The sequence below is a fragment of the Physcomitrium patens genome, chromosome 8 (genome assembly GCF_059467195.1).
Source record: "Physcomitrium patens ecotype Gransden chromosome 8, ASM5946719v1, whole genome shotgun sequence".
Taxonomy (NCBI): domain Eukaryota; kingdom Viridiplantae; phylum Streptophyta; class Bryopsida; order Funariales; family Funariaceae; genus Physcomitrium; species Physcomitrium patens.
Window position 1 is genome coordinate 3,426,847 of NC_143417.1, and position 12,476 is coordinate 3,439,322.

Genomic DNA, 12,476 nt, shown 5'->3' on the forward strand with positions numbered 1-12,476 from the left:
ACCGTAAAGAGACGCGTGCTCTCTTCGCACCATAAAACTCACAGGACTCAGCTCTCCAATTGCACCCCCTACCCAACACAAACACACCGACTAGAATAAAAATAGCAAAACCAAGGGACTGTACACTGCTATACACTGCTGTCCCAAGCCGACACGCATGTCGTCGCTGTTCTTTCCAAACCTACAGCGACAGCTCCGACATTCACATCTCGTCGCAGAGACGAACACACATCACGTCGTCGTGGTCGCCTTCGAACGATCCCACACTTCCGTCCTCGAACACCTCCCACACAATCTCCAATTTTCCATGCCAAAATCCAAGTGACGACAGAAATAACAACAATCATCCAAGCAAAACCATCCTCATGGCGGAAAGTCCGCAACCGGAAAGTGCAGAAATCGCCGCCTAACGACTTCACACGTAAATGATGTCCGCCAAAGAGCTGCTCCAACACATCTTTTTGCCTCTGCGTATCTAACCACCCAACATACACTGGACCCTTCCCCATAACCCCCATATAATTCAACACCGGCTAAATCAACGACAAATCATCCAAGCTCCCATACCCTCGCTAAAATTCTCGATTGTGACGCCTTAAACCGATGTTCAAGAAAACATACATACACACAGTGCGCGGACGGGCCACAGGATGCGACCGTGACAAAACCTACACGACTCAGATAGACGCTCTAACAAAAATCACAACTACAGCTGCGCAACGTCATACTCCGCACAGCACTACGAACTACACCTTACGCCCTGCAAAGAACTCTACGATCGTTACGACATGGTATCCAACCACAATGGTCTCCACTCTCGTTGCCCGAGAATCGACTACACTGTGCCCCTGACGTTGCTCGTAGCGGCCTCCGCACAGCTCACCATCATCGTCCACCAATTTACAGGAAAGCGTCCTTCTCCAACAGCTGCAGAACCTTGTCCTGGTTGTTCAGCTTTGCCACGTCGATTGGCGTCTTCCCGTCCAAATTTTGCAAAGTCCTGCACAACCAACGCCCAACTCTCTCAGCCTACGTCCCACCCCTTGCAATGCGCTTCAAAACAACTCCTGTTCATACGCTCCACCCCAACCAACCCATCAACCATCGCAACCCGCCCTCGCCCCACGCGTCAACGTCGCACCCGTGGGGGCGGACGCCTGCCCCTCACAAACGCCGCGCTACGCATTCGCGTGCTCTGCACCACTGTGCGCGGTAGAACCCATATCATCTGAGCAATCGAAATCTTACACAGCAGCGCCGTTCTTCAGGAGCAGCTCAACGCATTCCGCACGACCGTAACCGGCAGCATAGTGCAGGGCTGTGTTGTTGTTCTTGTCCAGCGCATCCGCTGCCGCTCCGGCTTCCAGCAACGCCTCCGCGCATTTCACCTGCAACATTCCAACCCTCCCAGGTTACTCCGCTGCCCTGCCCAACGTGCCGCACCCAAAACAATGCCATGCCCGCCAGCCCATTCCAACCACTTCGCACACTAGTCGACCCCACCCTCTCCCGCACTTCCCGGGGCAGGGGACCTCCATTCACCACACACCCTCACTCCACACAAACACCAATCGCCCTTCTACTCCAGACACGCAATCCACACAAAACGCTCGCCCACGCCTCCTTCCAGCTGTGCCTGCACGCCACTTCTCAGCATCCGGACATGCCCTCCCCTCCCCCACCTAAACAGCAGCAGCAACAACAACAAACGCAGCGGGGTTGGCATAAATGTGCGCACCTCTCCATAACCGCACGCGAAGTGCAACGCAGTCCTGCCCTCCGCATCCTTCTCGTCCTTGTCTGCACCGTCTCGTAGAAGAATTTTCAGACCCTGCCCACACATTCCCACCACCAAAAACAATCCGTCACTCCTCCCGACCTTCATCGCATACACCCCACGACATAACCACACCAGCGCCCTTCGCCCAACCCACTCTTGCTCCCTGCCACCATCAACCATCCAGAATCGACACCCAAGATGCCTCCCTCCTCTAGCTCTGCCCCCCTGCGACCCCAGTCACCACTACACGACACAACCGAGCAACCCCACGCCAACAGTGGCTCAGGGAACGTGCTCATAACGTCAACGACTCCTGGCGCCGACCCCCCCCCCCGCCCCCAATACCTCCACGTCACCGGTGCTGGCGGTGTGATGTACGGTCAATTCATCGTCCTCCTCCTCACCCTCTTCCTCCTCTTCATCATTCGCCGACTCCCCAGGAATTTGAAGCCCGTCCGCTCCCGGCACACCCACGCCCATGGCTTGCCCGAGCCTGCTCAGGACTGCGGGGTCGTTCCAGTACCTGCAACCAAACATCCCAGTACCTCTCAGACTCTCCCATCGCCCTCCCAACCGCCCGCCTCTCGCATTGACTCACAAACACGCTCCATTCGCCCAACCACCACAACAAAATTAAATCAATCAATGCATAATACAACCAAACAAACACTAACATCCCACAACTGACTTCATCATCGCAGCAGGGCCGCCGGTCTCGATCTCCTCCAGCACCGGCTTCAGGGTCGGATCCTCTCGTACCGCTGCCATGCGCTGCTCCAGCTGCTCCTTGTGCGCGGGGTTCGTCAGGTTCGACAGCATGCCCGACATTGCGGGGTCCTGCAATCCACGCGTGTCCGTACTGGTGAGACTTCCCCCGTCTACTGTTCCTCCGACACTGCAATCCCAGCAATCTCCCATTCGCTACCATTCATCTCACTCAAGGACGGACACGCCCCCAAAGGTCTCCGAGGACTACCACCATGCACTGGACATCCCCCTACAAGACCACTCACAAAACGTGCCGCCGGGCCCCGTCCCCCTCGCATACCTACCATGCCCGAGCCCCTCCTCTACTACCACCTTTCACCTACGCCACCACTCTAACCGCACACATCCGTATACACTTCCTACCCCCTTCCCTGCTCCACCAACCACCCCACCCAACGAACGCTACCGCACCTGCATCAGGGCGTTGCCGAGCCGTTCTGCCATGGTCATGAACTGAGGATTTTGCATCACTTGTTGCATCGCGTTGATGTACTGGTTCGGGTCCAACTGGGGAGCCCCCCCGCTTCCAGCACTCTGCACGCTGCTCTGCAGCTGCTGGGCCATCTGGGTGAATGCGGGATCTTTAGCGATCTGCTCCGCCATCTCCTTGATGCTGGGATCCTGAACACCACCACACACACACTGTCAGCAACGCGTTGCCCACTTCCAAAATACGTCCCATCACCCCCTCACGAACAAACCGCATCACACGGAAACGGCACAACGCCTGCGTCAACACACCACCACCACCACGTCTCCTTCACAATTCCATTGCCAACTCCTAACGTGGACTCAGTACACATGTCCACACCGTCCAAGCGCTCGGCAGCGGCAGCGATATGAGCAACCGTGTTCCGGCAACCCGCACGTTCCTCGACAAGCAACTCTAGCCTCCAGTCCCCCCCTCGATGCCTCGTCACGAATAATTCGTCATTCCATGAGCATCGTCGTTGTCAACCCACTGGCTCCTGACTTCAGCTCAACAGTGCACCCCACACACCACCCAACGACTTCAACCTCTCCTGCAATCCCCTACATGACACCCGTGCGCCATTCCGTGTTTCGTTCCCACTCTTCTCACCACGGACGCGTCGCACTCCTGTCCATGCCGGATCCCACATCTCGTTCCGCGCATCGCTTCCATCCCTGCTAAACTCGCTCACTACGCCTCCGTCCACACCCTCGCAACCACATTGTGCGGCTCTGATGCCCGCCACAAAACCATGCCCATGCCCATGCCCAGCCCAACACACACCCCGCACCCCTGTCCACTCCACGACTCCCAAGCTTCGGACTCCACAACCGGCCTCACAATCCCCCGTCTCACATTAACGCGCCCTGTCATGCTGACCCCTGACTGCCACCGACAACATCACCATCCCACAACCAGGGACTGTGCGACCACAACGGAGGACGACCCTCCCTCGACACCACGGCCACGGCCGTCAACCCCACCACAAACACGCGACAGCAAGGTGCAGTAGGATGGGACGTACGTTCAACAGCCCAGACATGGCTGAAAAATCGAATGGGTTGGCTCCTCCCTCCTCGCCACCGACTCCAGCGCCCGATGCGCCCGCAGCTTTCTCCTCAGCACCCGCCGCGGCCGGAGCCTTCTTCTCTTCCACATCTCCAACCTTATCTGCAACCCACAATCCATCAAACTAATGCCATGTCCACCGACCACCCCTCCCCGCAATCATCATCGTCACCATCATCTCTCTCCCATGCCAGCTCTGCTGTAGCCACCAACGACCTCGCACACCGACACGGAGATAACCCCTCCGCGTCCACATGCCCTAAATTTGCACCACTTCGACACCGCGATGGACAATTTGCCCCCTCCCCTCACCATACCGCATCCTCCCCACCACTGACCTAATCCTCGCCCTCGCTCACCGCAACTGCTCCCGAATTCCCGACTCAGCTAGATTTCTGCACCCACGTTGAAGGACTAACGCATCACTGCTAACATGGGTCCGGCCACCCCACGCGACCGTGCTGCACACGTCACACTCCATTGCGCAATTACGCTGGGCGGAACCACCCGCCCGGTTCCGCCCACCGCTGCTGCTGATCCTACCACTAAAGATGCGCTCTTCGCCAGCCCCCTCCCCCCCCCCCAACCAGTCACGGGCACCCACGAACAAAGAAATCTTGCGAGACCTAGCCACGACCTCCGATCCTCACAAACGACCACACGCTCGCCTTCCACCGGTGGAATCGCGCGGCGCTTTCATTCTCCCTTTCCGCTACACAAACCCACCTCCCCAAGATTCGCACACAACCGCTGCGCTGCGCAGCGCGCGTTCGCCGCACCATCGACCGATCACAACTCCTCGCACCCGGTCAAAATAGCTCGCGCAGATTCACTAACCAACCCTCCGCACGACGCCTCATCCGCAAACACTGCCCGCGACAACCCTGATGCGCACCGGAAGACCTCTCTCAGCCACCGCCTTTGCCTCCTCCGCCCCATCAAACATACCACAAGCGCCCGGAGACCGTAGGATCCCAGTCGTTGTGGCACACCCGGTGCACGGGGCGGGACCACCGGCGACACCATCCCGGCCACAAACACTCTCCACGATTCCAGACCTCAACCCAGCTCCCCTCCTCGCACCAAACACGACCCCCAACTCCCCCAACGACCCGCACGCCACCACCCAACCAAGCCACACATTTCGAGCGGAAGTACTTACCAGCGGGGGCGGCCATGGTGCCAGACGGAGCACAAGTGACACCTGCGCGCTACTGCAAGGGATGAGAATCCGGGAGACAACGCAAACGCAAACGCGCACCACGAGCAGCAGGGGTGGATATGAAGAGAGATGAGATGGGAGCTGCGAGATGAGAGAAACGGACAAGTCATAAGGCCTCACACCTCTTAACTCCGCCTTCCATCCTTCGGATGCTATCCTCTACCGCGGGATGCCCGGTGCAGCCTGTGCTGTTGCCTGCAGTCGCCCAAGAACAGCAGCACGCTTGTGGAGCCTTGATGCGGTGGCCCCATACGACCATCAGTCGCCCCGGAGAGCTCGGAAGTGGCTCGACGGGTTGATCTCGAGTTCGGTTTTTGAGCTTGTCATATTCCGCAACTACCGGTGGATGTCAGCCAGCGGTTGGATGCTGGCTGGCTTGGTACAGGGGAGTTCGGTTTGTGCCTCCGGTTACCAGCGGTCGCGGCGAAACATTATCCCAACGAAATCTAGAATGATGCCAAAACTTGTGCGAGGGCTTTGACCTGCTCGCACCGGGGCTTCGCTTCGGTGTGGGATGGAAAGTCGATGAGCTGTCGCGGAAACCGACCCCAACGCTGTGCACAGCTGCATAACCACCTGCAACGAGTGATTTTCCCAGCCGCTGCCCCTCCTGTGGCCCCTCTTTTGTGAGGCGGAAGGATGGGTTTTCATCGAACCTTGTGGGTAGTGTATGATCGTGTTCTGATGCATTGAGGCTTGGGACTGTTTTCCGCAGATCTCCTGCTGTTGTGCGTTGTTTTTGAGCATGGTCGTTTGCTAGCTAACATTTTTTTGTGTTTGAAAGTTTGTTCGTAAAGACCACACTAGTTGTCATGCGTTTCTGGTTCAGTGAGGAAATATTGGTAACAATTGGATTGTGTGCATCTCGGAGGTTAGGCGGAGAAGGCATGAAATCAGAACAAGAATATGAATTTTGGTGTTTACCAATGCTAACAATAGATGTTTTCTTGTTAACAATCATTTTGAAAATTAAACAAATGTTAGCTTCTTCAAATAGTTCGAAAGGGAATAGGATGATTGGTGAAGGAATGGAGAAGAAGAGGTATGAGGATTTTAACAATTATATTATGCCAGAATGGATCTTATTTTGAAAGTCACAGTTTAGAAACAATTTTCTACCTGTGGACTAATTAAGTTAGTTGTATAGAATATAATTCACTGTGATGGATTTTTAGTAGAAAATAAATGAGATAAACAATATTTTGTCAATTGTCTTTTTGTTTGACTTAAACTTATTAATGGTTCTTAATTTCAGAATGTTTAGAAGAGTTTAGTGTTGTATTTGTTTCTTATCAACTAAATCACATTATAAACTATTACTATAAAAATAGAATTGATAAGAATTTATTTACAATAGTAGAAAAACAATAGAGATGACTAGAATGATTATGATGATATTGGAAGCCACAATTGCGGTAGATAGAAATCGCGTGAGGTGTGGTACAGCGGCTGGCCGGAGGTGTAGAGCGAAACAGAAATGACCACTACGGAGGGATTCATAGCAATGCTAGAGTAGGAATACGCAGCATTCCGCTGCATACTTACCGTGATTATCAGATAGATGGTCTAGAGGGATCTGGATGATCGCCAACAGTTTTTAACGCTGTGGTGTACCCCCATGTCGGGCGGCCCCATGCTTTGCACACGAATCATGGACTATGCAAATGAAAGAAACACGATGCACTGAATTTCGATGTCTAGACTTGCGAAGGCTTGTTGGGATGGGTGGGTGTGTGTTTTCTTTTTGCCTGTCAATGTGTCAATGTGCTTGAATGATCGTGATCAAGTTGTTGGGCTCTGCGAAAGTGGAGAACTTGGATAGTCAGCTCCCGATCGAGGTGCGAGAAATGTGGGACTGGTCGATAGTCCGCGCGATTCTGGGAACTTTGGGCTGGGTATAGATGACAGTTTGTCACGAATCTTGGTCGGTTCTGGTTGTGGATGGGTGTATTTACGAGTTGGTTTGGTGATGACACAACCCCATTGGCGGCGAGACGAGCAGTGGAACTTGTTGGTGAATGATATCGCAGTGCGTCTAGCGCGCCATGTTTCGTTCCGTTTCGTGCGCAGACGTGAAGTTCCATGGATTGAATGGAGTTCCCTGTCACCAGATTGAGTGGCCTGGAGTACGGGCGAGGCTTACAGACGTGAGAGAGATGGAGGTGGGGGAAGCAGAAGCCTGCATTTGAAGAACTCTACCACCAGCCCGTCGGTTTTCTTTAGGGTGCTCTTGCCGTATCAGGTGACCGCCCTCATGTAACGCCCTGTAGGTTTCACACCACCGGATTGAACCGATTCGTCATGAACTTAGTGGTGGATATAAATCCGTGTGTCACGGACATGGCCTTGTTGCACATCTCATGCATGGAGTGCGCAGCTCCAATGATCTAACATCTCAAGCATCTCAAGCATCGGTTGCTGTTCTCACCACCAATCTCTAAAAGGTTCATGCATAATACTTTTATGTTGCGACATCGTTTTGCGCAAATGCGAAACTTTGGGCTTGGAAACTGATCTCATGAGGCCATTGACAATGGGATCGAGAGTAATCTGCCGTCCAAGTGGGAGATGTTCGAATTGAATTTGGAACTAACTAGCCTGAGTTGGTTGTAGCTTGAGATCCTGCAGTGCCGCGGCAGGTCTCTAGAATCTGCTCATCACAGGGTAAAGTCGGCTCATTGGATGATCGATCTTATTGACACTCATATTGTGAGAACAGAAATGCAAGTATCATCAAGTATTGAATGCGTAAAATTTATTAAATGTATTCACAATTTGAGGTCAGAGTCGATGATTATGGCGGTTGGTGCGCCGACTGATGTGCAATCGTTTCGGGTTAACCAGACCGCGATTCACTGTTAGAATGCGGAATGATGATAAGGATTTAAACGGATTTAGGTCAAGAAAGACAGAGAACTGAGTCTTTCAGATTGATCGGCCGTAATGGAAATTGTGTAGTTTAAACTTCTGGCATTGTTTATCTCTCAGGGATGTGGAGTGATAGGAAGCAGACTGATGATGGGAACAGCTCTACCAGCAGCTATCATGTATTGTTCTCTTCCTCTGTGAATCGGTTGTCTTGGGTTCAATTGTAGCCTCCTGAAATGCGGTTGTGAGTTATTGAATCTGTAATTAAGTAATTTCTGCCAGGTGTGATTTTGTGACAGTGTCGATGAGAACGAATAGTAGTTTTATTTCTTCTGCTGGCTTGGGGAGCTTGCCATGGTACTCGATGGGATTCGAAATGATGTAATGGTGGGTGTAGGAGTCTAAAAATCTCTAGAAGCTCTTCAGATGTCGAAGTAGCAACAAGGAACTCAGCAGTCAAGCCATATTTGCTGTCCTCTACCAAGCAGTGTGAGTATCCTGAAGAAGGATTTAGTAATCGGGACATGTTTTGATTTGTGGATCGTGCGGCATTAGTGAAGAAGCAGAACGAAGCTTTGACTGATAGTAATACTCATTTTTCAACTAGGACTTTCAGATAATATGAGGCTAACTCCAAGTAGGACCTCAGGACACCTCAGATTTTAATATCAGACAGAATGCAGATGCAATAAATAGTAAATTCCCAATAATACGAACTTGACCAGAAGCTTGCAAGAAGCTTTTAATGAAGAGAAGAGACAGCTTATTATGAAAGTTAATCTAGCTTATGACCATTGTGCGAGCTGTAATTGTTTTCCAATTCAGTTTTGTTTTCCATTAAAACAACAAACAAATTCAACCAAGTAACGTAATCAAACAATGAAGGTTTCTCTAGTTTCTGACCTGAAAATGATGAGACAATCTCTACCTAAATGTTTTGTATCCTCCTAGTTACAGGTATCGGACGTAAAAAAAAGTAATACAAGAAGATCTGCACAAAGGCCACCGAGTGGTGTAATGTGTCAACCTGTTGAACAGCAGTTTTTCTTTGGCTGTGTGTCGTCGATGCCTGCCAATCTTTGGCTGCTTCCTAAAACGGTGTTGGACTTCATTGACGTAGACGACGCAAGTGGCTTCTTGCTGACTACTCTGTAAATCTCCTTCACAACCGATTGGAACGCATTGGTGACATTCGTTGCATCCATGGCTGACGTCTCGATAAACGACATTTTCTCGTTCTGCGCTAACAAGGTGGCTTCTTCTTGTGACACCTCCCTGATATTGTCTAGATCACACTTGTTGCCCACTAGCATCACCACAACGCTTGCGTCCGAATGCACTGCAAGATTCCGACCCCAATCAATTCACCGCACCTTCATATGTCGAACACCCCGACTATATACTTTTTGCTACAACAAACCAGCAAGTTGTAATGCGCCTAGCAAGTAGCGATTGCACATGGAAACGCAAAAAAACTTCAGAAACAGGATTTGGAGGTGCGAACACCGCAGATATCTTGTCTTGCACAGCAGTGACTGGCAACTCGTTTCCAATCTCTGTCACCTACTTATGCCTATGGTAAAGGCAAGGCACGGAGCATCCTCTTTCAATCGATAATCCTTTGTGTGAATTTAACGGAATCGATGCATACCTCTGAGCTCGTCTAACCAGCGACCAACATTCTCGAAAGTGCCTCTCCGGCTTATATCATACACAATAAGCGCACCAACTGCGCCTCTGTAGTAAGCCGAAGTCACTGCCCTGAACCGCTCTTGGCCAGCTGTATCCCAGATCTGTGCTTTTATTTCTTTGCCGCCAATCTCCATACTCTGAGTCTGAAACTCCACTCCAATTGTCGCCTTTGAATTCAGATTAAATTCATTACGCGCATATCTGGACAGCAGGTTCGACTTCCCGACAGCAGAGTCTCCTATCAGCACCACCTTAAACAAATAATCCTCGCTCTTGTCATCATTGTACGCCATTCTTCAGATCTATTAACCTAACAACCCCGGTTCGGCTCTTTCCACCTCCTCTGTCCTCTCTCTCTCTCTCTCTCTCTCACGTCGCACTTGCACTCTACAGATCACTACACTCTTCGTGCATTCCTCTTGGAAAACAATTCAAGCACATGATCCCCACACCAGATCCGCTCTAATAATTCCCTCGAAGCGGAAACGAATTTGCGCAGAAACTGCAGAAACACGACGCAGCGAGTGCTATAACCTCGCTGCTTGTCGCGAATTGTAAATGTGAGCTGCAAGAAACGACAGCCACAGAGGTATCATACACTGCAGTGATGGTCTGGGAACCCTAAGTGGAGGGAGTCGAGGCTATCCGCAAGATTGTGAAAAGTAGAGTAACGAGAGCACAAACGGAGCGCGAGGGGGTGCTGGACTCCACAAATGGACGTCGCCCTGCAATGCAGCCAGCCACCTTCGTGCCTCCGCCGCTTTCCAGTGCGCCCCTGCCTCCTTTCAAATCGGCACACCTGCGAAACAAGGGGCGCCCCCCCTACTCCCGCCCAGTCACCACAACCGGTCGCCCGGTAAACGTGCGGAGCCGAATACCTGGGGTATCATCCAGTTCAGTTGGCATTTTTCTGTGTATCGTTGCTATCAATAAGCTCAAGTTGCACTCCTTTGGCGTTTAGGGTTTTTATTTTTTTTACTATTATATTAATCCAACTCAATCTAACACCGAGAATATACTAAAGGTTGGATGGTCTGTTAGACGTGGTGTCAAGCACCCTTTTCACGATTTGGATTATTTTTATGTTTGTGATGTTATTAGTTTTCAAGTGAAAGTCTTTTGTTGTATTATGAGTTTATGTTATCAATCTTTTGGGAAAGTGTTTGTTTTCCATGTTTAGCACTGTAGTTATTGTATTGGATATCGTTTAACAAGACTAATGAATTTACGACAAAAAATTATACTGTCTGTAAAAAATTACTTGTTTTATAAATTTAGAGTGTATATCTAAGCTTCTTTTTTTTTTTTTTTTTCCAGAATTCAATAGAAACGCTTATAGAAATAAATGAAAACTATCTTTATTTATTTTTTTGATTTATTTCCGTTTGATAAATTTTACCATTGGAATCATTTATGCTGCTGATGGTTGCCATGTGGCTTCATGATAATAACGATTTTTTCAAAAAAATTGGTATATAGATCTAGAAATTATTATTGGATTTTGATGTCCACATATAGTGAAAAAAATCTAACTTACATATAACATTCATAAACATGTTTAATAGCAATTAAAACTCAATGCCCATATGTCAAATTGCTCACTCTGCAGTACCTTTAAAAAAATGATGTCATTTTCAAAATATTATGTTACACCATGAGGTTTTCATTTATGTTTGTTTTTAGTATCTAATGAATGATAATGATAACTACAATAACCATGGAGTAGAATTTAATATATCGATTTTGATCAAAACTAATACTGTATTGACTTTCAATAAAATTGACACGAACAAATCCAACTCAGAGTAAATATTTTATTAAAATTTGTACAAGTTGATTTTTTTAAAAAAAAAAAAAAACAAACAAACAAACAAAAACAAAACAAAACAAAACAAAAACGAAGTGAACACAGATTATTGTGTTTTAGTTTATAAAAAAATAATTGTGATCCTTCTCATTCATATTTTTAATAAAATAAAGTAAGATTTTAAAAAATTATTCAATATTTCATAAATCTAAAAATCAAAAAACAATTAACATTGTATTGGTTTTAGGGTTGATTATTTGATAATGTTACAAAAAAATTAGAGACGTATTGATAGTTTTGTTTTTAACCATTACATAACTAAAACAATCTTCTTTAAACTTTATAGAGTTGACATTCTTTAAATTAGCATCTGTTCCAACCTTAAAAAACTTTTGAAAGCAAGAGATTTACATTTCCATAAGTTTTTTCGGATCCTTAAGACATACTCAATTATTGTGTCAAAAAAAATAATAATAGAGCATAAATTTATAACAATCCTTTTATTTTGAAACACCTTTAATGTACTTATTAAATTTATAATTCACACCATTGTGTATAAAATGCTCATTCAGTTTTCTTAAACCTTAGTTGGTGTTTTAAAAGATGTGTCATTGACGTAGTCATGGCTTCAAATATTGATAACACATAAATTGTACAAATAAAAAGATACAATTTCTCTGAGATTTTTTTCCTTTAATTACTAATACACTATTTTACTTATTTTTAGTTTATTTTTTTATAATTGTTCTAAACAGAAAGTTTTAAAATGAAAGAGATAAGGTCTTTAATCTTTAATTCT

General features: G+C 48.2%; 2 protein-coding genes across 3 annotated transcripts; both read right to left on the reverse strand.

Moving 5' to 3' along the window:
- Positions 1-573: 573 nt before the first annotated feature.
- LOC149988428 (ankyrin repeat domain-containing protein 2A-like) lies at positions 574-5,397 on the reverse strand. Of its 2 annotated transcripts, none has more exons than XR_016504402.1 (8): positions 5,251-5,397; positions 4,045-4,190; positions 2,960-3,169; positions 2,469-2,617; positions 2,126-2,303; positions 1,739-1,831; positions 1,249-1,636; positions 574-1,000 (listed from the first exon to the last, which is right to left on the reverse strand). XR_016504402.1 is itself a non-coding variant. In XM_090252346.1 (8 exons), exons 1-8 carry the CDS (start codon positions 5,264-5,266, stop codon positions 901-903), a joined length of 1,032 nt encoding a protein of 343 aa, XP_090108472.1. In that variant the 5' UTR covers positions 5,267-5,397; the 3' UTR covers positions 574-900. The 2 variants fall into 2 exon arrangements, 1 of the variants encoding a protein (XP_090108472.1); XM_090252346.1 differs by having other exon boundaries at positions 1,249-1,388.
- Positions 5,398-8,987: 3,590 nt separating this feature from the next.
- LOC112285687 (ras-related protein RABA5e) lies at positions 8,988-10,659 on the reverse strand. The gene is made up of 2 exons (XM_024526683.3): positions 9,830-10,659; positions 8,988-9,517 (listed from the first exon to the last, which is right to left on the reverse strand). Exons 1-2 carry the CDS (start codon positions 10,161-10,163, stop codon positions 9,201-9,203), a joined length of 651 nt encoding a protein of 216 aa, XP_024382451.1. The 5' UTR covers positions 10,164-10,659; the 3' UTR covers positions 8,988-9,200.
- Positions 10,660-12,476: the final 1,817 nt, after the last annotated feature.

Bases quoted from the DNA above. Each gene is read 5' to 3' on its own strand.
- LOC149988428 (XM_090252346.1), bottom strand. The intron at 2,304-2,468 runs GTCAGTTGTGGG...GTTTGGTTGCAG, and splicing joins GGCCCTGCTGCGATGATGAA to GTACTGGAACGACCCCGCAG. The intron at 1,832-2,125 runs GTATTGGGGGCG...ATGTGTGGGCAG, and splicing joins CCAGCACCGGTGACGTGGAG to GGTCTGAAAATTCTTCTACG.
- LOC112285687 (XM_024526683.3), bottom strand. From the start codon at position 10,163: ATGGCGTACAATGATGACAAGAGCGAGGATTATTTGTTTAAGGTGGTG. The intron at 9,518-9,829 runs GTATGCATCGAT...GGAATCTTGCAG, and splicing joins CTGGTTAGACGAGCTCAGAG to TGCATTCGGACGCAAGCGTT.